The 23,956-nt window shown below is 48.2% G+C and overlaps 1 protein-coding gene across 1 annotated transcript in view; it reads right to left on the minus strand.

Moving 5' to 3' along the window:
• LOC103272653 (latent-transforming growth factor beta-binding protein 1) overlaps positions 1-23,956 on the minus strand; it is a gene marked incomplete at its 5' end in the record, with an annotated part of 107,067 nt that overhangs the window by 996 nt on the left and 82,115 nt on the right. Inside the window, 2 exons of the mRNA XM_008070131.2 lie at positions 2,484-2,633; positions 12,304-12,426. Of these exons, the coding sequence (XP_008068322.2) occupies positions 2,484-2,633; positions 12,304-12,426 (273 nt within the window). The remainder of the gene's footprint in view (positions 1-2,483; positions 2,634-12,303; positions 12,427-23,956) is intronic.

Raw genomic sequence — 23,956 nt, forward strand, 5'->3', positions numbered from 1 at the left:
GCGCACGCCTGTAGTTCCAGCTACTCGGAAGGCCAAGGCGGAAGGATCGCCGGAGCCCAGGAGGTCGAGGCTGCTGTGGCCGGGAGCTACTCCAGTCTGGGCGACAGAGTGAGACTCCAACTCAAAAAAAAAAAAAAAAGATCAGAAAACTGCCAGGCTGGGGGCTCATACCTATAAGAACTTTGAGCCCAGGAATTTGAATCTGTCTGTTTCAATCCCAAGCAAGATGAAGATGACTTTTTAGGTACTGCAGAGGTAGATTCTCAGGGAGGTTCTGGAATGTCTTTCCTTGTTATTTAGCACCACATGGGCATTTTCTGGTCAAACTATAAGAAAAAGCTGGAGGGATTGTATGACTTCTAAATTCCTTCCTGCAGGTGTGTGGAAGGACGGCTAGATCTGTCAAGCGGACTCAGATGAGGAAGTGAGCTCGCCAGAAGCCTCTTGTCTCCAAAGTCTTCGGTTTCAGCCTTGGAACTTTCCACGTGAGAGCCACACAGGCTCTGGAAACATCTGTGAGAACCTGGGTGACCTATTGTCCAGACCCACAGATTAAAATGGATAAATCCCAAGTAGGCAAAGGGACTGCTACAGGAGGGAGATGAAAAAGAGAATAAAAACTTTAAAAAAGAAGTCAAGCCAAGGGCTTTGTAGCAAAGAAGGCAAATGGGCTCTGATGGCACCACTGAGTCCTAGACAGAAGGTGAAATCTGTATTTCCTGTTTTGGTTTTTTTCTGAGTTGGGGTCTCACTCTGTCACCCAGGCTGGAGTGCAGTGGTGTGATCCCAGCCCACTGCAACCTCGATATCCTGGGCTCCAGCAATCCTCCCACCTCAGCTTCCTGAGTAGCTAGGACTACAGGCGTGTGCCACCATGCCCGGCCAATTTTTTGTAGAGATGAGGCTTGCCAGGCTGGTCTCAAATTCCTGGGCTCAAACAATCCTCCTGCCTCGGCCTCCCAAAGTGCTGGGATTGTAAGCATGAGCCACCATCCTGGCAGTTTTCTGTTCTTTTCAATATAAGAGGGAGAGCAACCTGAGGAGTGATTGTAGGAGACGTTTATCCAAAATGATTGATAGGAAGCTACATTTTTTCCTGATGTCTACATTTGCTTATGCTGTGTCAAGTGTTCAGGGAAATAATTACATGCTGCACAGTTGAAAAGTCAGCTTTAAAGGGTCAAAGTCATTACCTGGAACACTCTGACCTTCCCTCTGTATTTAACACTATATGGACTTTTTTGCTTTCAATCTTCATTAAGTAGATCGATTTTTTTTTTTTGAGGCAGAGTCTCACTCTGTCGCCCAGGTTGGAGTGCAGTGGTACACTCACGGCCACCCCAGCGTCAACCTGCTGGGTTCTGGTGATCCTTTCACCACAGCCTTCCAAGTAACTGGAACTACAGGTAAGCATTACCATGCCCGGCTAATTTTTTGATTTATTGTAGAGCCGAGGTATTACCATGTTGCCCAGGCTGGTCTCAAACCTGTGGGCTCAGGCAATCCACTCACCTTGGCTTCCCCAAGTGCTGGGATTACAGGCTTGAGCCACTGCACCTGGCTAGTAGATTGATTCTTTTGCTTTCTTTTCTTTTCTTTTTTTTTTTTTTTTTTTGAGTTGGAGTCTCTCTCTGTCACCCAGGCTGGAGTGCAGTGGCACGCTCACGGCCACCCCAGCATCAACCTGCTGGGCTCTGGCAATCCTTCCACCTCAGCCTTCCAAGTAGTGAGAATCACGGCGCCTGCTACTATACCCAGCTAATTTTTTCTTTTATTGTAGAGACAAGGTCTCACCAAGTTGCCAGGGCTGGTTTCAAACTCATAGGCTCAGGCCATCCACTTGCCTCGGCCTCCCAAAGTGGTGGGAGGACAGGCTGAGCCACCAAGCCCGGCCTGATTGATTCTTAAATGAGACATTAACTCTTCTTTTTAAAAAGAATTGTGGCAAAATATACAGATCACAAGATTTGTCACTTTATTTATTTATTTATTTTTCGAGTTGGAGTCTTACTCTGTCACCCAGACTGGAGTGCAGTGGCCGCTCCCGGCCACCGCAGCCTCGACCTCCTGGGCTCCGGCGATCCTTCCGCCTCAGCCTTCTGAGTAGACAGAATTACAGGCGCGCGCTACCACGCCTGGCTAATTTTTTGATTTATTGTAGAGATGAGGTCTCGCCTGCCCAGGTGGGTCTCGAACCCACGGGCTCAGGCAATCTACTCATCTCAGCCTCCCAAAGGCGCGGGATTACAGGCTGAACCACCAAGCCCAGCTAAGATTTGCCACTTTAACCATTTTTAAGTGTGTAGTCCAGTGGCGTCACGTAAATGCACACTGTCCTTCATATACATTTAATATACATTTCCAGGACTCTTCTCATCCTCCCAGTCTGAAACTCATCTTCGATGTACTCAGGTGACTGAGATCTGGCCACAGAGAATGCCAGGGGAAGAATGCTTCCCCCATGAGGCACACATCCTTCTTACCAACACAGGTCATCTTGGCCATGTCCAGGTGGTACCCGTCAAAGCAGTCACAGGTGTAACCCTCCTGGACCCGCACACAGCGCCCGTTCTCACACCCGTTGAGGATGCCACACTCCTCGGCCTGTAACTCCTCAAAGCTATTCAAAAAGCCTGCAAAGGAAGGGGCAGCAGTCAGGTCAGACAATCTCAACCTCCCACACATTGTCTGTTAAAACGATATTACTATTAAGGCTAGGGTTCATTTTATAAAAGTCTATATACATACGAAGGGGACTCCAAAAACCCTGAAATTTATTTATAAAAAAATGCGTATTTATTCTTACATGCTTAAACTTCAGTTACTTTCAACATACTCTCCGTTTGATGCAAGACACTTTTTCCACTGCTCAAAACAATTTTGATGCCTTTCGGTGCTTCTGCTGTTTTTTGTTTCACCTCTTCGACCATGGCAAAAACGTTTCCCTTTGAGAACTTTTTTCATCCAGGGAAATAAAAGAAGTTGCTCGGGGAGAGATCATGTGACTAGGAAAGGTTTTTAGGTTAAAAAAAAACTGCTGAACACGCAGCACGGTGTGAGCAGGTGTTCTAGTAAATTCATCAGGAAATGGGCAAACATGTTGAAAGAATCTCCCCCCCAAAATTCACTGAAGCCAAAGGTAGTCTCTTACAACAACACTAGCTGGTATACTGCTGCCAATGGATTCCTAGAACACTTACCTGGCGGGGGAAGCCTGGACCACAAGGAACCTGACCACCAAAAAATAGTTCAAACCAGGTTTTTTTAGGTCCCCTCTCGTATATGCACGTGTGTATTTACATATATTTCAGACACCTTGATGTTAGCATCAGAATTTAAGTCAACACTGAATATATACCTGTATACAACTGATAAAGTTGGCTGGTTGGGTGGCTCAGCCTGTTATCTCAGCACTTTAGGAGACCGAGGCGACGGGATTGCCTGAGTCCACGGGTTCGAGACCAGCCCAGGCAACTTGGCGAGACCTCGTCTCTACAATAAATCAAAAATTAGCCAGGCGTGGTAACACGTGCCTGTAGTTGTGGCTACTTGGAAGACTGAGGTGGAAAGATCGCCGGAGCCCAGCAGGTTGACGGTGGGGTGGCCATGAGTGGCCACTGCACTCTAGCATGGGTGACAGAGTGAGACTCCAACTCAAAATAACAACAACAACAACAATAAACTGATAGAGTTTAGATGTTTGTCCCCTCTGGATCTCACATTGAGGTGTGGTCCCCAGTGTTGGAGGCGAGGCCTAGTGGGAGGTGACTGGATCACGAGGGTGAGTACCTCAAAGATGGCTTCACGCCTTTCTCATGGTCATGAGCGAGTTCTCCCTCTATAGTTCACACGAGAGCTGGCTATTTAAAAGAACCTGGCTTTCCCAGCACTTTGGGAGGCCGAGGTGAGAGGACTGCCTGAGCCAGTGGGTTTGAGACCAGCCTGGGCAACATGGTTACATCCTGTCTCTACAATAAATCAAAAAATTAGCCGGGCATAGTAGCGCGTGCCTGTAGTTCTGGCTACTTGGAAGACTGAGGCGGAAGGGTCGCCTGAGCCCTGCAGGTCAAGGCTTAGGTGGCCGGGAGCGTGCCACTGCACTCCATCCTGGATGACAGAGTAAGATTCCGACTGAAAAAAAAAAAGGGCCTGGCACCTCCCTTCTCTCTCTCTTACTTCCTCTGTACCATGTGACACACCACCCTCATCTTCCCTCACAAGGAAAAGCTCCCTGAGACCTCACCAGAAGCCGAGCAGAGGCTAGTGCCAGGCAGAACCATGAGCCCATATACCACTTTTCTTAAGTTACCCAAACTCAGGTACTCCTGTAAAGTGATGCACAATACAACCAAATAAAGCATAAAATATAACAAATGTGCAGATTGGCCCTGCATCTTGAATTATGATGATGCTCTGTCTCAAAATTACATACAGTAAGAAAGCAGGAGTGGTTTTTGTTTTTTTGTAGAGATGGGAACAGGGTCTTGCTCTGTTGCCCCAGTTGGAGTGCAGTAGCATGGTCCTAGTTCACTGCAGCTTTGAACTCCTAGGCTCAAGTGATCCTTCTGCCTCAGCCTCCCTGAGCAGCTAGGAATACAGGCAGTGTGCCACCAAGCCTGGCTAATTTTTTGATTTTTCTTTTTGTAGAGACGGGGCTGCTATATTGCCCAGGTTGTTTGCTCTTCATTATTACTATTTATCTTATTTATTTATTTAGTCATTATTAGTATATATGTATTGAATAGGAGTCTCACTCTGTCTCCCAGGCCGGAATGCAGTGAAACCAGCTCGGGCTCAGGCTATCCTTCCACCTCAGCCTTTCAAGTAGCTGGAACCACAGTACCATCACGCCCGGTTACTTTTTAAAAATTTATTGTAGAGACCAGGTCTCACCAAGTTGCCCGGGCTGGTTCGAACCCCTGGACTCAGGTAATCCTCTCACCTCCGCCTCCCACAGTGCTGGGATGACAGACTTGAGTCACCACGACCGGCTTCTCTTTTATTTTTTTGAGTTGGAATCTCACTCTGTCACCCAGGCTGGAGTGCAGTGGCATGCTCCCAGCCACCACAGCCTCGACCTGCTGGGCTCCGGCGATCCTTCCGCCTCAGCCTTCCGAGTAGCCGGAATTACAGGCATGCGCTACCATGCCCGGCTGATTTTTTGATTTATTGTAGAGATGACATCTCGTCAAGTTGCCCAGGCGGGGCTCGAACCCATGGGCTCAGGCAATCCACTCACCTCAGTCTCCCAAAGTGCGGGATTACAGAGTGAGCCATCGAGCTCGGCTCTGGCTTCTCTTAATTATTGAAAGTGTCCATCCAAAATTCCAAAGTTCCTGAATTTGCAGGATTAGGACGAATATAAGAAAGAGTGACATTCTTCAGGACTCCAAAACAGGTGAGCAGGCTACAGCCCCTGGGTCACATCTGGCCTGCTACCCATGTATTTGCTAGGTACCAGCTGGGGGCAGTGCTTTTTCAGTTGGAGTCCACGGGACCTGAGGAGTCTGGCTGGCCTTCCCCTGTGAAGTCTGTTTGTTTATTTTCGCCATGGAAAGAGACCAAGCAAAGGGCTCTCAGGGGATCAAAGTGTAAAAGCAGTAAAAGGCCTCACAACATCCTGATAAATGAGGAAACAAGTCCTTTTCTAAGGAAACAAAGAAGCCCTTATTCGACTCCTGTAGGTTGGATGCCTTCAAACTGATTCAGAGCTGGTTTCTGGAGCTTTAGTCACATAAAACCATTTACCCAGGCAGCAAGGGTGCTGGTTCTTATTCTAGAAAGGGAAGTTGCATGTAAGAACCCACGGTGACCCAAGCACATGGCGATGTGGCCTCTCTTCTCCTCTTTGACCGCACAGCAATCTGGCTTCCAAAAAATAAACGATGGCAGAACTTTCTCCGTATCTGGCCTTTGAAGTCATTCTTCAGTAGAGCTGCAGAGGGCGGCCAAGGATCGCCGCTTATGCAGGTCCAACCCGTCTCACTTGGTGTTTTAAAAATTGAGTTAACACATCCATGACAGACCCATTTAAAAATTTTAAGGGGGAAAAAAATAACCACAGGTCATCAACAGTGTGACAGCATCTGTCGTCCCAGGAGGCTGAGATGGGAGCCCTTAAGCCCAGGAGGTCAAAACCAGCCTGGGCAACATAGCAAGACTTTGTCTCTTAAAAAAGAAAAAAAAAAAAGAGACAGTAGATATCCAGTTTAAGGAATATTGGCATTTAAAAAAAACAATGGGAGACCCAAATTCCACCTGTACGATGACCACTTGTGTACCTAATTCTGAATTGTACCTTTAATTATAACTCTGAATTGTATCTTTAAGCAAAAAAAAGGTCTTCATCTATGAAGATTTTTCTTTTTGAGTTGGAGTCTCACTCTGTCACCCAGGCTGGAATGCAATGGCACGCTCACGGCCACCCAGTGTTGACCTGCTGGGCTCCGGCAATCCTTCCACTTCAACCTTCCAAGTAACTGGAACTACAGGCACGTGCTACCACACCCAGCTAATTCTCATTATTTATTTATTTATTGTAGAGACAAGGTCTTGCCAAGTTCCCTGGGCTGGTTGCAAACCCGCAGCCTCAGACAATCCACTTGCTTCGATCTCCCAAAGTGCTGGGATTACAGGCTAAGTCACTGAGCCAGACCTATGAAGATATTTTCAAATCCCATGTATCACAGCAAAATCATTTTGACTTTATGTAAAAAATTATTTTATTATGATATAGATAATAAAATTAAAACGTGAAACTCCCCCACCCCCATATCAAGTAGATGCCCCAAAATACTTTTTTCAGGACTCCAAAACTGGTCAGCAGACTATAGCCCCTGGTCACATCTGACCTGCTACTCATGTATTTAGTTTTAGTTTTTGGGTTTTTTTGTTTGTTTGTTTTTGAGTTGGAGTCTCACTCTGTCGCCCAGACTGGAGTGCAGTGGCTGCTTCCGGCCACTGCAGCCTCGACCTGCTGGGCTCCGGTGATCCTTCCGCCTCAGCCTTCCAAGTAGCCGGAATTACAGGCATGTACTACCATGCCCGGCTGATTTTTTGATTTATTGTAAAGATGAGGTCTCGTTGCCCAGGTGGGTCTCGAACCCGCGGGCTCAGGCAATCCACTCATCTCAGCCTCCCAAAGGTGCGGGATTAAGGCTGAGCCACCGAGCCTGGCATGTATTTAGTTTTTGAGTCAGGGTATCACTCTGTTGCCCAGGCTGGAGTGCACGATCATGGCTCACCACAGCCTCGACTTTCTGGGCTCAGATGATCCTTCTGCCTCAGCCTCCTGAGTAACTGGGACTAAAGGTGTGCACCACCACACCTGGCTAATTTTTTTTTTTTTTTAAATAGAGACGAGGTCTTGCTATGTTATCTAGTCTGGCACCAAACTCCTGGGCTCAAGCAATCCTTCTGCTTTGGCATCCCAAAGTGCTGGGATTACAGGTGTGTGCCACCATGTCCGGCCCTTAATTTTGTAAACATGGTCATGCCCATTTGCTGACACACTGTGGCTGCTTTAGTAGCTGCAAGAGGCCACGTGACCTGCACAGCTTAAACATGTTACTATCTGGCCCTTTATAGAAAAAAATTTCAGCTTTAAGGTACTGCTCTCACAAAAGGTGAGAGCTGGTGAACCATAAGGTGGTGAGAAACCTCACTCACCTGCTTCTAACGTTACCATCCACCTGAGGGTAGGAAAACCCTTGCTGATGGGTAGAACAACACTGGCTGGGGAGGGTGAGAGATTTCCCTGGAACTTTGCAAGAAGTTTAAAAGTCATTACATCGTCAAAGCTGGAGGTCTTGGAATCGCTTCTCAACTTCCTACGCTTTTAAATAGGAAATTGATGTGACACCAACATGTTTATTTCTGAACATTTGTAGCAAATTAAAAAGGGGCTTTCAAGCAATGCCAGCACCAAAAAAAGGTACACGAGCCAGATGTTTCAACATGGAAATTCCTGGCATCTGAGCTACGGTGTGATCGAGGCCACGCACAGGAGCTGTGGGACCTTGTCAGAGTTGCATGTAGACTTAACCTGGTATTCCCAGGTTGATGGGAAAAGCTGGGTTTTCTTTTAACCTGAATATTTCTTCTCCCTTCCTTTTTTTCTTTTCTTTTTTTTGAATTGGAGTCTCACTCTGTCGCCCAGACGAGTGCAGTGGCCGCTCCCGGCCACCGCAGCCTCGACCTGCTAGGCTCCGGCCATCCTTCCACTTCAGCCTTCCAAGTAGCTGGAACGACAGGCGCACGCTACCATGCCCGTCTAATTTTTGATTTTTTGTAGAGATGAGGTCTCGCCAAGTTGCCCAGGCGAGTCTCAAACCCGCAGGCTCAGGCAATCCACTCACCTCAGCCTCCCAAAGGCGCGGGATTACAAGCTGAGCCACCGAGCCCGGCCCTTTTTTTCTTAGTGAACTAAACGTGTCCTGATCTATAACAGATACAGCGAAGTGTGTATACCGTAGGTGCACGGTCCTATAGCTGTGAGTGCAGCCTGACCTTTTTCATGAGGTTCTGCACACCTACGTGCTGTTGATGAAAAGAAATACTGGTGGGTGTCAAAAAAATGTACGCACATTTTAAGAGCTGTTATCTGTGTATTACTTTTCAAAGTTGAATTGAATGGCAGTGGCAATGTGTAGTATGACATTTGCTCAAAAGATGACGTTCATCAAATGAATGCCAATGTCACCATGAGACAGGCAGGACAGTAAAAAAAAAAGGGGGGCGGGGCCTGGGCACGGTGGCTCAAGCCTGTAATCCTAGTACTTTGGGAGGCCGAGGTAAGTGCATTGTCTGAGCCTGCGATGCGAGAACAGCCTGGGCAATTTGGTGAGACCTCATCTCTACAATAAAAATCAAAAAATTAGCCAGGTATGGTAGCGCGCGCGCCTGTAGTTCTGGCTACTCGGAAGGCTGAGGTGGAAGAATCACTTGAGCCCAGAGAGTCAATGCTGGAGTGGCCGTGAGTGTGCCACTGCACTTCAGCATGGGCGACAGAGTGAGACCCCAACTCAAAAAAGAAAAAAAAAATGGTGGAAGCGTGGTTGTCATTCGAGGAGTGCAGGGCCATTTTGAAGTGGTATTTGAAATTCGAGAACATTGTGGGAGAACAATGACAATGGAGGTGTGAGTATGCCACAGAACTTCCAACATGCCTGATAACTGCACACATGCGTGATGAGTGTGAGACGCCTGGTCCTGTGTGTGATGTGCACAAGGGAAGACCAGGAGCCCTCACCCAGCAACAAGGCCTGCAGTCCCTTGCCATTATCAGAAGTGTCTGGATACGGATGGGAACCACTTTGAGCACCTCCTATCATTGCTGAAGTCAAAGGTGACTTGTTCATCTTTTATCGGTATATATTATGACAATTTCAATACAGTTATTTATTTATTTATTTAATTATTATTACCATTTTATTTTTTTATTTTTTTTATTTTTTGAGTTAGAGTCTCACTCTGTCACCCAGACTGGAGTGCAGTGGCCGCTCCCAGCCACCGCAGCCTCGACCTGCTGGGCTCCGGCAATCCTTCCGCCTCAGCCTTCCAAGTAGCTGGAACTACAGGCACATGCTACCACACCCGGCTCATTTTTTGATTTATTGTAGAGATGAGGTCTCACCAAGTTGCCCAGGCGGATCTTGAACCAGCGGGCTCAGGCAATCCACTCACCTCTGTCTCCCAAGGTGCGGGATTACAGGCTGAGCCACCGAGCTCGGCTGAGTATGACAATTTCAATAGTTTTTCTTGCTTAAAATGTATATATTTTGGGGGGCATCCTCTGTAGTGTGGTTGATCTACGGTGTTAGAAGTCAGGGTGAGGGTTGTGTTGGGGAGGCGGCTGGGTGAGGGTAGCTGGCCATGATCCCGACCTGGTGGGAGTCTCACAGGCGTGTGCTCATTCAACCTTGCTGGATGAACAGTGCGCTGTTTTCTTTCTTTCTTTTTTTTCCATTAGTCTCACTCTGTCACCCAGGCTGGAGTGCAGTGGCACGCTCGCGGTCACCGCAGCCTCGATCTGCTGGGCTCAGGCAATCCTTCCGCCTCAGCCTTCCAAGTAGCTGGAGCTACAGGTGTGCACCACCATGCCCAGCTAATTTTTCTTAATTTATTGTAGAGATGAGGTCTTACCAAGTTGCCTGGGCTAGTCTTGAACCCCTGGGCTCAGGCAATCCTCTCACCTCGGTCTCCCAAAGTGCTGGGATTATAGGCCTGAGTCACTGCGCCCAGCCCTGAACACTGCTTTCAAACACAGTCTAAAGCACTCTAGTTTGGCTGATCGATATACCATATACCGCATCATTAAAACAAACAAACAAACAAACAAAAATAGGAGGGAGTCAGGAGGGAGTGAAGAAGGGAGGGGAGAGGAAACAGATAAGGGAAGGCAAGGTAGAAAAGGCTCTCTTGATTCAGAATTGAAATCACCCCTGAAGACAGTTACAAATCTCACGCTGCTCCTTCCAACCCAGGTCCTGGCTAGCTGTCCTTGAGCATGGGTGATGGGGTCCCGAGGGAGGAACGTCACTGGATTTTGTTATTCAATAGTATCCCTAAAGTCCTAAAGTTTTCCTCGGTGTGTGGGGATGCCCTGTCTTGACAATTATGGCCACAGCTCCACAAGTGAGGGGCTCTCTCGGCGACGTGTGAACAAGGGTCCCGGAATCCAGGTCCCCCTATTCCTGTTCCTGAAGTGAGACAACCTGTGACCTGCTAACACTTCACCCTGGGCCCCTTTTTCAGACTTCAAGTTATTGTTCTGTGTTTGCAAGCTCCGATTCCCAGGGATGCATTGTGCGTGTGTCTGCAGGCCACCCCACGCAGTATGTCCCTCCTAAAGGGGACACGGTCACAGATACACACACCCAATCCCCCAGCAACCCTGTGTTCAAATCCAGGCAACTCTGGTACATGTAATCGCTTACTTAATAAATTGCATCCTGACTGGAATCTAAAAATCCATTTCTGACCAAGAGAGTATTTCTTTTTTGTTTTTATTTATTTTATTTTATTTATTTATTTTTGAGTTGGAGTCTCACTCTGTCACCCAGACTGGAGTGCAGTGGACGCTCTCGGCCACCGCAGCCTCAACCCGCTGGGCTCCGGTGATCCTTCCGCCTCAGCCTTCCAAGTAGCTGGAACTATAGGTGCGCACTACCACACCCGGCTAATTTTTTTTTGATTTATTGTAGAGATGAGGTCTCGCCAAGTTGCCCAGGTGGGTCTCAAACCCGTGGGCTCAGGCAATCCATTCACCTCAGCCGCCCAAGGCGCGGGATTACAGTCTGAGCCACCAAGCCCGGTTTCTTTTTTGTTTTTAAACTCTCACTCCAAAAACAGTCATAAAGACCAACCTAGTACAATGAACATTTGTCATTTTTCTGTAAGTAAAAAAAGGCCACCATACAACCAGGCTCTCAAGGAATCCCTAAGAAATCCTGATTCTCAAATTAGAGACCACCACTTAAAGTGAAAAAAAATGATTCTGTTGTGGGAATTCTAACAATAAGATCACTTTCTCTCTTTCCTTCTTTTTTTTTTTTTTTTTTTGAATTGGAGTCTCACTCTGTCGCCCAGACTGGAATGCAGTGCCATGCTCCTGACCACCGCATCTCAATCTGCTGAGCTCCAGCGATCCTTCCACCTCAGCATTCTAAGTAGCCAGAACTACAGGTGTGCCCTGCCACGCCTGGCTAATTTTTTGAATTATTGTAGAGACAGGTCTTGCCAACTTGCCCAGGCAGGTCTCAAACCCGCAGGCTCAGGCAATCCACTCGCCTCCCAAAGTGCTGGGATTACAGGCCGAGCCACTGAGCCCAGCCTCCTCACCACTGCCTCAAACTCCTGGGCTCAAGCAATCCTCCTGCCTCCGCCTCCCAAGTAGCTGGGACCACAGGTGTGTTTCACCACACCTGGAGAATTTTAAAATTTTTTCTAGAGATGAGGTTTCCTTATGTTGCCCAGGCTGGTCTTGAACTCCTGGGCTCAAGCGACCTACCGCCTCAGCCTTCCAAAGCGTGGGATTAGAGGCTGGCCTCATTTTCTTTATTTAAGGGAAGCAAACATGACAGTGACCCCACCAACAAGACTAACCATCGAACGCAGGGGTTCTTAGGGGACTGCCCAGAATGCTTGGGAAACGGACTGCTGGGTCCCACCCCTGCTTTCCTGATCAGGAGGTCAGGGTGGGTCCTGAAACCTGCATTTCTAATAAGCTGCCAGGGATCACATGTTGCGAATCACAGGTTAACCTCCAGCCATAACTTAAAGTATAGGAAGAATTCTGCTTACGGTCTTGGATGAAGTAGGGATCAGCTTCTGGTGCGTACTGTTCGCTGAAGTCCACCAGGGCATCCCGTCCATACGGTCGCCGACGTCCCGTCACGGGGATATTGCACAGCTGCGCGTAGTCATCTAAGGAGGGAGGACACACAGCATGAGGTCCAGTGCTGATGGCTGGTACCCACCTGCCCTTGCAGCTCAGGGCGTCAGGCATCCATGAGCACGCCTGCCCACGCGACTGCGCCTGAATATTTTCCATGGGAGTCCTCGTCCTCCACATCCACTGATGCCACAGAGCACAATCACGGGGCTAAATCAAAGACCAGACAGTGACTGAATAGCTGGGAGGACACACCTTGGAACAGTGAGGGGTTGCAAACCCAGCCTCTGAGAGGCCTCAGGCCTTGTGAGAGAACATCTTTATCCAAACCTGCTGGCTGTCGTCCTCACAAACGTTTTTAAGGTACAAAGTAGTCATGTGTACAGACAGGTACTTGTCACTCACCAGAGACAGGAAAAGACGTTATCTCTGCTGCCCCAAAATGAGACAACACTACGTCAGTGCTGCTAGGTACCCTGCTGAAGTTTGTTAGCCACTACGTAACTGTGTAGACCTTACTGGATTGCATCATGGCAGTGAGGAGAATCACAATAACCATAATAAGCATAGTAGTGGTGGTAATAATAACAGCTGCCAGTCACATCACGCTTGTACCAGGCATTGTTCTAAGCTCTTGATACACATCCACTTGCTAGAACACTCACCACCCTACAAAGAGGTCCCGCCATGTCTGCCTTCCCCATGAGGACACAAAAGCACAGAGGTGAAGGGCTGCTGGGATATGGCATGCTGGCTCTGACATCAGAAATGAACGTCTAGGGTGCACACCACTCCCATTCCATCCCTCCCGCAATAGCCTCGGGTCCTCTGGAATTCTAGACTCAGGGTGGTCACTGCCTCCTGAGGTCATGTTCCCATTCCCGGCTGGGTCAGCCCCACGGCAGGCCGGCTCCTGAACTCCCCGTGGGTCCCTCTTGCAGGACCCACCCCGGACCTGGGATCTTGGCTGTCCCTCTGTCCTGGGGATGCATTTCACAGTCCCAGGCTCTTGCCTACGTTGAGAGCAGTGTGACTGAAGGTCTTGAGGAGAGTTGCAGAAAGGCAGCTTTGTGCTCTGAATGCGTGTGTTACAGAAAACACCTGCCAAGGAGACCTCTAGCAGTTGGTGAAATACCCTGGGGCAGCCCCATATCACCGGCTCTGCCAGGACTGGGAGATACAGGTGGGTGGTAGACCCCAGGACCCACAGGCACTGTCCTGGGGCAGCCACACGGGGTGGCAGCCACACACTAGAGGAAACCTTGCTGGAGGTTTCCTCTAACAATATACACAACTGAAGAAACATACTAAAGCAACAGTGTGAACTCGCAAGGTGTTCTTTTATCTCCCCTACTTAAACTCCTCTAAGAATGAAGGTGAGAAGTGAAAGGTACATATGAAGAGCCCATGAGCACACACGCATTCAAAGATGTCTACATATGAGCATCCCAAACACTCGAATTCAAAGGTGTCTGTGTACATACATATATGCCTATGCATGTTCAAAGGTATGTATGATGAGCATATACGTTCCAAAGCATATACATTCCAAGCATATACATTCCAAAATGTATATACATGAGTACCCGTGCACACACATGTTCAAAGTGTCTATGCACGAGCACATATGCACACTCACATTCAAAAGTGTGTGTGAATCATGAGCACAAGTGTACATACGTTCAAAGGTATGTATGATGAGCACACATGCACATACCCATTCAAAGGTGTATATGTATGAGCATATGTGCACACATATGTTTAGAGGTATGTATGTATCATGAGTATCCCCTGCACACACATATTCAAAGGTATATATGCATAAACATATATGCACACACGCGTTCAAAAGTGTGTGCTCAGGAGTGTATGCATGAACTCACATGAACACATACCCAAAGGTGCTCAAAGGTGTGTATATACATATGGCCATGAGCACACACATGTTCAAAGGTGTGAACACATGAGCAAACGTGCACACACATGTTCTGAGAATTGCACAGAGGAAGTACCAGGCCAGAAGAGATCTGAACCCCTGGATGGGGCAGGGTTCCACTGGCCTTCCTGAAGTTCTTGCCATGTGGATGCATTCCACGGACACCCAGACCCTAGATGTCCCCAGCACTTCTGCATGAAATTCCATGAGAAATAGTAATTGCATTAAGGAAATAGCTGAACCTAGAAAAAGATTCTTGACTCAAAAAAAATTTTTCAAACAAACAGCACAAATGGCTGTCAGTTTTGCTTAACATCTGAAAAAGCTGAATTAAGGGTGTTCTTGCCAGAGCGAGATCGCTGAAATGTTCACAAGTTTCACAAGCTGAGGTCACCTTCTCCCATGACTTTTTATGTACATTTGTTGTACATAAAAAGAGGTTCCTTCCATATTTGTTTGTTTGTTTGTTTCAGCTGGAGTCTCACTCTGTCGCCTAGACTGGAGTGCAGTGGCCGCTCCCGGCCACCGCAGCCTCGATCTGCTGGGCTCCAGCGATCCTTTCGCCTCAGCCTTCCAAGTAGCTGGAACCACAGGTGCATGCTACCATGCCCGGCTAATTTTTGGTTTATTATAGAGACGAGGTCTCACCAAGTTGCTGGAGTGGGTCTTGAACCCTCAGGCTCAGGTAATCCACTCACCTCAGCCTCCCAAAGCACAGGATTATAGGCTGAGCCACTGAGCCCGGCAAAATGGTGTGTTTGGTTTCTGTTCTCTTCTTTTTTGAGTTGGAGTCTCACTCTGTCACCCAGACTGGAGTGCAGTGGCCGCTCCCGGCCACCGCAGCCTCGATCTGCTGGGCTCCAGCGATCCTTTCGCCTCAGCCTTCCAAGTAGCTGGAACCACAGGTGCATGCTACCATGCCCGGCTAATTTTTGGTTTATTATAGAGACGAGGTCTCACCAAGTTGCTGGAGTGGGTCTTGAACCCTCAGGCTCAGGTAATCCACTCACCTCAGCCTCCCAAAGCACAGGATTATAGGCTGAGCCACTGAGCCCGGCAAAATGGTGTGTTTGGTTTCTGTTCTCTTCTTTTTTGAGTTGGAGTCTCACTCTGTCACCCAGACTGGAGTGCAGTGGCCGCTCCCGGCCACCGCAGCCTCGATCTGCTGGGCTCCAGCGATCCTTTCGCCTCAGCCTTCCAAGTAGCTGGAACCACAGGTGCATGCTACCATGCCCGGCTAATTTTTGGTTTATTATAGAGACGAGGTCTCACCAAGTTGCTGGAGTGGGTCTTGAACCCTCAGGCTCAGGTAATCCACTCACCTCAGCCTCCCAAAGCACAGGATTATAGGCTGAGCCACTGAGCCCGGCAAAATGGTGTGTTTGGTTTCTGTTCTCTTCTTTTTTGAGTTGGAGTCTCACTCTGTCACCCAGACTGGAGTGCAGTGGCCGCTCCCGGCCACCGCAGCCTCGATCTGCTGGGCTCCAGCGATCCTTTCGCCTCAGCCTTCCAAGTAGCTGGAACCACAGGTGCATGCTACCATGCCCGGCTAATTTTTGGTTTATTATAGAGACGAGGTCTCACCAAGTTGCTGGAGTGGGTCTTGAACCCTCAGGCTCAGGTAATCCACTCACCTCAGCCTCCCAAAGCACAGGATTATAGGCTGAGCCACTGAGCCCGGCAAAATGGTGTGTTTGGTTTCTGTTCTCTTCTTTTTTGAGTTGGAGTCTCACTCTGTCACCCAGACTGGAGTGCAGTGGCCGCTCCCGGCCACCGCAGCCTCGATCTGCTGGGCTCCAGCGATCCTTTCGCCTCAGCCTTCCAAGTAGCTGGAACCACAGGTGCATGCTACCATGCCCGGCTAATTTTTGGTTTATTATAGAGACGAGGTCTCACCAAGTTGCTGGAGTGGGTCTTGAACCCTCAGGCTCAGGTAATCCACTTGCCTTGGCCTTCCAAAGTGCTGAGATTACAGGCTGAGCCACTGAGCCCGGCCCCTTCCATATTTAAGCCACAGTTGTGAACTAGAGTGGATATTAAAAATGAACTAATTCATGCACTTACTTTGAAAAACGAAATCCAAAGGGGCCTGAGCATCCTCCCGTTGACACCTGCCGGCTGTGAGTGCAGCCTCACTGAGACTTGAGGTCTGGGGATGTCAGGTGACATGCTCCGGGACTGGCCAGGGCAGTCGGGCTCTCCGTGCACCCTCTCTGGTGGGTCTCCCCCACATGTATATGAGACTCTGGCTCTCCCCCTCCGGCAATGCCTGGGAGGGGTTGAGGTGGGAATGGAAGGAGAGACTCCAGTCCCCGTGAAGAGGCTCCAGTCCCCGTGTTCCCTGAAAGGCGGCACTGAATGGAAGCTGCGGAGATGCGCAGGCAGGCATTGTGTCGGGAAGTGACATTTTGGATGGAAAGGCAGCTTGCCCAAGAGCCTCAAGAAAAGACACTGTCAGTTGTGTCTGGGGACAGCCAGGTGGCTCCTGGGGGGGGGTGGAGAGCAATGGGCGTGGGAACTTCTGGGACTTGTCACATCTTCTCCCCCCTCCTTTCTGCCCTCACCACGCACTTTTTCTCTTGAGATTCTAGAACATACTGTTTGCTGCCTCCCTCTCCAATATGTCCACATTCCAAGCTCCAAGTCAGTGTCGGTCGGTCACCAAGACGTCATTTCTGCATTCCAAGTTCTCTCCCATGTGAAGATGGCAAGGCCCCGTGGCCATCAGGACATGTGCTGTGAATTAGTCTTCTGGGAGCCCGCAGGGGTCTGTCCTCTCCTGCTGTGCACATCTGCTCTGACTCTCAGCCAGGATCCAGGGAAGCGAGGTGGGGTGATGGGAAGGTATGGGCTTCCGGGACAGAAACTGGGGCTCCCGGCCTGGCCGCACCATGGGCTTAACAGCTTAGCAATGAGGGTAAGTCTCAGTTTCCACATATGTCACAGAGCGATGATCATTCCTGTCTGTCCACTTCTGTGTTACTGACACTTAAAAATGAGATGACGTCGTGGAACTGTTCATGCATTTCTCCTAAAAGAAAAATTGTAACCTCCCACTTCAATGGAGGCTATCATTTTTTCTTGTAGGTGAGATCATGAAGTCCCTACCAAATATCTGGAAATAAATAAAGATTTCTACAGACAGTATTAAAATGACTGATTTAATAACACATTTTTATTGTTGTTAAGACAAAATCTCACTCCGCCGCCCAGGTTGGAGTGCAGTGGCATGACCCCGGCTTACCACAGCCCTCAACCTCCTGGGCTCAGGCAATCCTCCCACCTCAGCCTCTGAGCAGCTGGGATTATAGGCACATGCCACCATGACTGTCTTATTTTTGTATTTTTTGTAGAGACAAAGACTATATTGCTAGGCTGATTTCAAACTCCTAGGCTCAAGCAATCCTCCTGCCTCAGTCTCCCAAAGTGCTGGGATTTATAAGCATGAGCCACTGTGGCTGATCTGATTTAAATTTTAATGTGAACAAAACTTAAAAGCAGTTATCAACAAATAAAGAATGTGCAGTCAATGAACAGCAATGGAAGAGCAGTCCCCAGGTGGTCTCGGATTTCGTTTCAACGTTACTTAGGGTTTCAAAATAGATAGAGGAAAACTCTGAAACGCAGTAAATAGAGAAGAATGTCTTTGCGGATTTTGTCTCAGACAACAAGGTCCAAGCGTGCTGATGTCTCAACAAGTTTAGCTACCTGACAGGACAGTGATAACATATAAACAGAAGCACATTTTAACATCACATCAACGGCACTCAAAGTCAAGGGAAAAGCCAATGTCCACAGTCCTGGATTTATCAGAAGTGTCGTGAGAGTGGGTTGAGAGAAGCAGGCAGGTTTCTAGAAGTGGATTTCACCATCTTTCAGGAGAGAGCAACGGGAATATGCCAAAACATTGCTCTGATGGGTCTTTGGCAGGGTGGCCTCTTCAGGATCTCAGTACAGGGGGACTTCTAGCATGTGCTGGGCCCCAAGCAAAAGCCATGCTGGCTGCTGGGTGCTCGGTCATCTACACGGCCGGGTCACCGCCAGAGGCCAACTCGAGGGACAGCATGGCTGGAGCCCAGAACCCACCGCAGACCCCCAAACAATTTCTACAATCTCCCATGAGAATCCACAAGATGCCCCCAGCTGCCGCTTGACCCAGAGATAAATGCGTGGAGACAAACACATGCTTCCCATTCCCAGAGTTTTTTTTCTTTCTCCAAAACCCCCTTTACTTCCTCACATCAACAATGATGAGTTACTTCGTTGTCTGAGGCTTGGTGCAGGTGAACGATTTTACTTAGTGGGGCTTGTCCTAGCAACGTACTCTGTGGGGCAGTTCCACGTCTGAGAACCCGGTGATGTGCCCATCCAGGATCTAGCCAGGCACCAAAACACAGTGAACGGGAAACAGACATGTTCACACCTCCAAGAGCCGGCACCCCCACATTCCTACCTCCCTAAGTGCAGAAGTCCAGCTCCTGATCAAAGGCCACGGCAGATACCACGGGTTCCCGTGTATCATGCCACTAAGTGGCCCAAACAAGACCCAGGCCACAGACCACACGAATTTCCCTGGCATGGCAGATTCCCTGGCATGGCAGATGGTGTTGCTTTGATTTCTGTTTTACATTGAAAAAAAAAAAAAAGGTTTAAGAACTACCCCCTGGAACCATGGGGTGTGGGCCCCTGCTGTCAGCACCCTGGGAGGTACATCACTGTGTCCTGGTGGGCGGTGATGACACACGCTTCTGCAGGGCAGTCTGGACAATATGTCACCATGCCACTCTGGTATGTGAGGAACCTGGGAGGTGAAGCTTTAGTTCTGACTGAGAAAGATTAAATTCAGCTGCTTTGGCCGGACATGGTGGTTCAAGCCTGTCATCCCAGCACTTTGGAAGGCCAAGGCGAGAAGACTGCCTGAGTCCACGGCTTAGAGACCAGCCTAGGCAAGTGGCGAGACCTCGTTTCTACAATAAATCAAAAAATTAACCAGGCATGGTAGCGCACGCTACTTGGAAGTAGTTCTGGCTACTTGGAAGTAGTTCTGGCTACTTGAAAGGCTGAGGCAGAAGGACTGCTTGAACCCAGCAGGTGGAGGCTGTGGTGGCCAGGAATGTGCCACTGCACTCCAGCCTGGGCGACGGAGTGAGATTCCAACTCAATAATAAAAAACAAATTCAGCTGCTTTCAGAAAAGACAAAGAGGTTGTGTATTGTTTTCCACACTTTGGGGTTTGACGTTCAATGCTCTAAAGTTTGCACTGTGCAATTGCCAAAGATAGGAGAAACAAGGGCCGATTTGTGTGCATTAAGGAAAATGGGTCATATTTGACTCAAAATTCTAGACCAGGCATTTTCCTGAGAGGTTTAAACAACATAGATTATTAATTGATGATGGTGTTTAAGACACACACACACACACACACACACACACACACACACACGCAACTATGCAATGAAAGACCGAGGGGGGGTATTATAACGGGCTTTGTTCTTTAACTGAAATCAGCAAAAGTGATGAAATTAGAAGACTGTTGGCCATTTCCAGGACATTCCATCCAATTTTGGAAGAGAGAACTTGGCTGTCAGTGCCACAATGCCATGGGCTGCATATCTGTCTGTGTGTCTGTCCCGCTGTTTGTCAGAGAATAAACCCTTACCTACAGTCCCTGGTAGACAGGCAGCAAGCTTGTATCCCGGAAACTAAAATGTTTGGAGTAGTGACAGAAAGTTGGGTACACGGAAGAGAAAGGACCAGGGATTCAAAAGACCTGGGTTCTTGTCCTGGTTTCTCTGCTTAGAGGATCCTTGGTCTGGACACGCTTTTCTGAGCTATAGTTTCTCTACCTGTTCAACAGGATTCTGGCAGTCTCTGCTTCGGCTGTGTTCAAGCGACTCATTCATTGATCTGTCCAGTGACTGGTCAATTCATTCATTCCTACAACCAGAGGCCAAGCATATTATAGACGGGGTGGGCATGGGAGAGACAGGCAACACATGGAGACACGCACAACAGGGCAGTGACCAAAGTCAACTTAAAAGAACTGGGCAGGGTTTCACCCAGGAGGGAATGTCAGCAGCCAGGAGGTCAACCAGGTGAGCAAGAGGAGGGACGGTAATACAGAGAAAGTCAAGGGGACATGGAACAAAGAAGGGAGCACCAGGGGAGTCAAAGGACCAGGTGATGCTGGAAACCGCCACCCTAACCGAAGGACAAAGCGATGCTAGTTACCACCATCCCAGATACAGGACCAGGTGACTCTGGCCACCACCATCTTAGATAAAAGACCAGGGGACTCTGGCCACCACCATCCCAGATAAAGGACTAGGTAACTCTGGCCACCACCATCTTAGATAAAGGACCAGGAGACTCTGGCCAACACCATACCAGATACAGGACCAGGTGACTCTGGCCACCACCATCTTAGATAAAAGACCAGGGGACTCTGGCCACCACCATCCCAGATAAAGGACTAGGTAACTCTGGCCACCACCATCTTAGATAAAGGAGCAGGGGACTCTGGCCAACACCATCCCAGATACAGGACCAGGTGACTCTGGCCACAACCATCTTAGATAAAAGACCAGGGGACTCTGGCCACCACCATCCCAGACACAGGACCAGATGACTCTGGCCACCACCATCTTAGATAAAAGACCAGGGGACTCTGGCCACCACCATCCCAGATAAAGGACCAGGTAACTCTGGCCACCACCATCTTAGATAAAGGACCAGGGGACTCTGGCCAACACCATCCCAGATAAAGGACGACGTAACTCTGGTCACCACCATCCCACATAAAGGACCAGGCAATACTGACCACCACTATCCTGGATAAAGGACCAGGTAACTCTGGCCATCACCATCCTGGATAAAGGACCGGGCAACTCTGGCCACTGCCAACCCAGATAAAGGACCAGGCAACTCTGGTCACCCCCATCCTGCCTAAACAACCACTGAATAAAGGAGAGACAGTTAACATGCTGTGACATCCTTAGTGCCAGACACTAAGTCCTTTTTTCTACACTGTTTCATTTAAATCTCAAACAACCCTATGAAATTGTAATTAGCTCTGGCTTCTAATTTAAAAACCAGGGCCCATAGCATTGCTCTCCTTGCCCAAGGTCAGGGGAGGGACTTGAACCTGACATCATCTTTCTGCCAAACCATGTTCTTTCTGCTCCCCAGCTACCCTTCAGAAACTCTGAGAAAAAAATGATTCAATCCATTGCCTAGACCCTAAGTGTCAGGTAAGCGCTCAGTCCAGCAAAAAGCATCTGTGACTGAATCCCAGGGAGGGTCATAACCATGAATGCTAATGAACGTGGCTCGCCTGGGCCCATGCTGCCATCCGCAGAATTTATGTTTATTGAATATGTTCGATTTATTAGGTGAAAAAGATCAAATTGCTTAATGTTCAATTAAATCGTACTTGTCGAGGACAGGGAAGTCATGAAGTCTAAAGCCTTGGCAGGGTTTCTATTCCGCGGGACCTCTGGAAACGTTCAGGCCCAAAGGAGCCTCAGAGGCCAGAGAACATTGAAACCCCACCCTGCCCCCCGGTCCTCACCCTCACATCACCCTGCTCGGTTCACGCGCCCCCGGGGTCTCCCATCACTGCTGTTCACTTAGCCAGACTCACTGGAGAAAGAGCTGGTGGGGAGACGGGCCCAAAAATGGGGGCTCTCATCGCATTTTAAAACCCGGATTCAAAAATGTAGACTCTTGTCATCTAATGAGGCCACACACGAAATCCTCACACCAGTGATGGATCATGCATGTGGACCTTTGGAAATCCACTGTCGTGCCTCCAGATAACCATGGATGAGAGGTCATCTCCAACGTTTGATAACAGATGAGACTGAACAATGCAATCAGCAAAGAGGCAAGCAAGAGCTCAACATGTTAACTTTCCAAACTAATCACCTTCATATTTTTCCAACTGCAGGGACCCATGGACCCCTTCATGTTCCCTTTCCTGCTCTCTGGATAACACTCTGAAGCAACAGTCTGAGAGGTCAAAAATTAGGGAAAATAAATAGTATATGTATGTTTTATTTTTAATTTTTTTTCCATTTACTAAGAAACAATGATTTCACAACATGAGCCAAGCATGTGCATAAGAGGAAAGGGAACCCTAATGAAAAGTGGGTGAAGGACATGAACAAGCACTTTCTTTTTTTGAGTTGGAGTCTCACTCTGTTGCCCAGGCTGGAGTGCAGTAGCACGCTCACAGTCACCTCAGCCTCGACCTGCTGGGCTCAGGTGATCCTTCCACCTCAGCCTTCCAAGTAGATAGAACTACAGGCATGCGCCACCATGCCTGGCTGATTTTTTTATTTATTGTAGAGATGAGGTCTCACAGAGTTGCCCAGGCTGGTCTCGAACTTGTGACTTCAGGCAATCCTCTCACCTCAGCCTCCCAAAGTGCTGGGATTATAGGTGTGAGCCACCGTGCCCGGCAAACAGGCACTTTTCAAAAGATGATATACAAGCAACCAGCAGATACATGAAAAAATGCTCAGCCTTACTTATGCTCAGCCTTACTTATTACCAAAGAATTGCAAATCAAAACCACAGTGAGATGCTACGTGACTCTAATAAGGATGGCCATCATTAATAGGTCAAAAAACAGCAGAGGCTGGCATGGGTGTGGAGAAAAGGGAATGCCTCTACACTGTTGGTGAGAATGCAGGCTAGTTTAACCTCTGTGGAAAGCAGTGCGGTGATTCCTAAAAGAACTAAAAATTGACCTTCCATATGGTCCAGCAATCTCTCTCCTGGGAATATACCCAGAGGAACATAAATCGCTCTACAAAAAAGATACCTGCACACACATCTACTGCCTCACTATTCACAAAAGCAAAAACATGGAACCAACAAAAGTGGACTGTGGTCCATCAAAAGTGGACTGGATTAAAAAAAAAAGTATCCATATACATGACGGAGTATTACACAGCCACAAAGAAGAACAAAATCATGGATTTTGCAGCTAATTGGATGGAGTTGGAGACCGTCATACTTAGTGACCTATCACAGAAACAAAGAACTGAATATTGTATGCTCTCACTCATAAGCAGGCCCTGAACATTCATCACATTAGCACAGGGGAGGGATTGGCAGTCGCTGGGCACCACCAGGAATGAGGGGGTGGAGACACATAACAACACAAAGGGTACCTGGTCCCACATCAGGGAAAGTGAGGGCCAGTTGGAGGCCCAAATATCACCTACATGCAGCTGTAGTTAATCCTGACTTGTGCCCACATCTCTATTTTTACAAAAACTTAGCAAAAAAAAAAAAAAAAATTAAAAATTAAAAAATAAAAAGTACCTATGCGAAATGATAGATATGTTCATTTACTTGACTTTAATAATCACTTCATGGTGTATATCAAAACATCATGCTGTATACCCTAAACAGATACAATAAAAATAAAGTTCTAAAACATGCTAAAAATAAATAAATAAAAAACAAAGGGAGGTTGTATCACATTGGTTATTTTACTTTAGAGACGTGGGGTACAATTCAGGGTTAGGTACAGAAGTGGTCATTGTGCAGGTAAAGTCTGGTACTCTTATTGATGTTATGTGTTCCCCCCCGCCCCAGTAATGTCCCACTACTGC

The sequence above is a fragment of the Carlito syrichta genome, unplaced genomic scaffold (assembly GCF_000164805.1).
Source record: "Carlito syrichta isolate Samal-C Ts95f unplaced genomic scaffold, Tarsius_syrichta-2.0.1 Scaffold313059, whole genome shotgun sequence".
Lineage (NCBI taxonomy): Eukaryota > Metazoa > Chordata > Mammalia > Primates > Tarsiidae > Carlito > Carlito syrichta.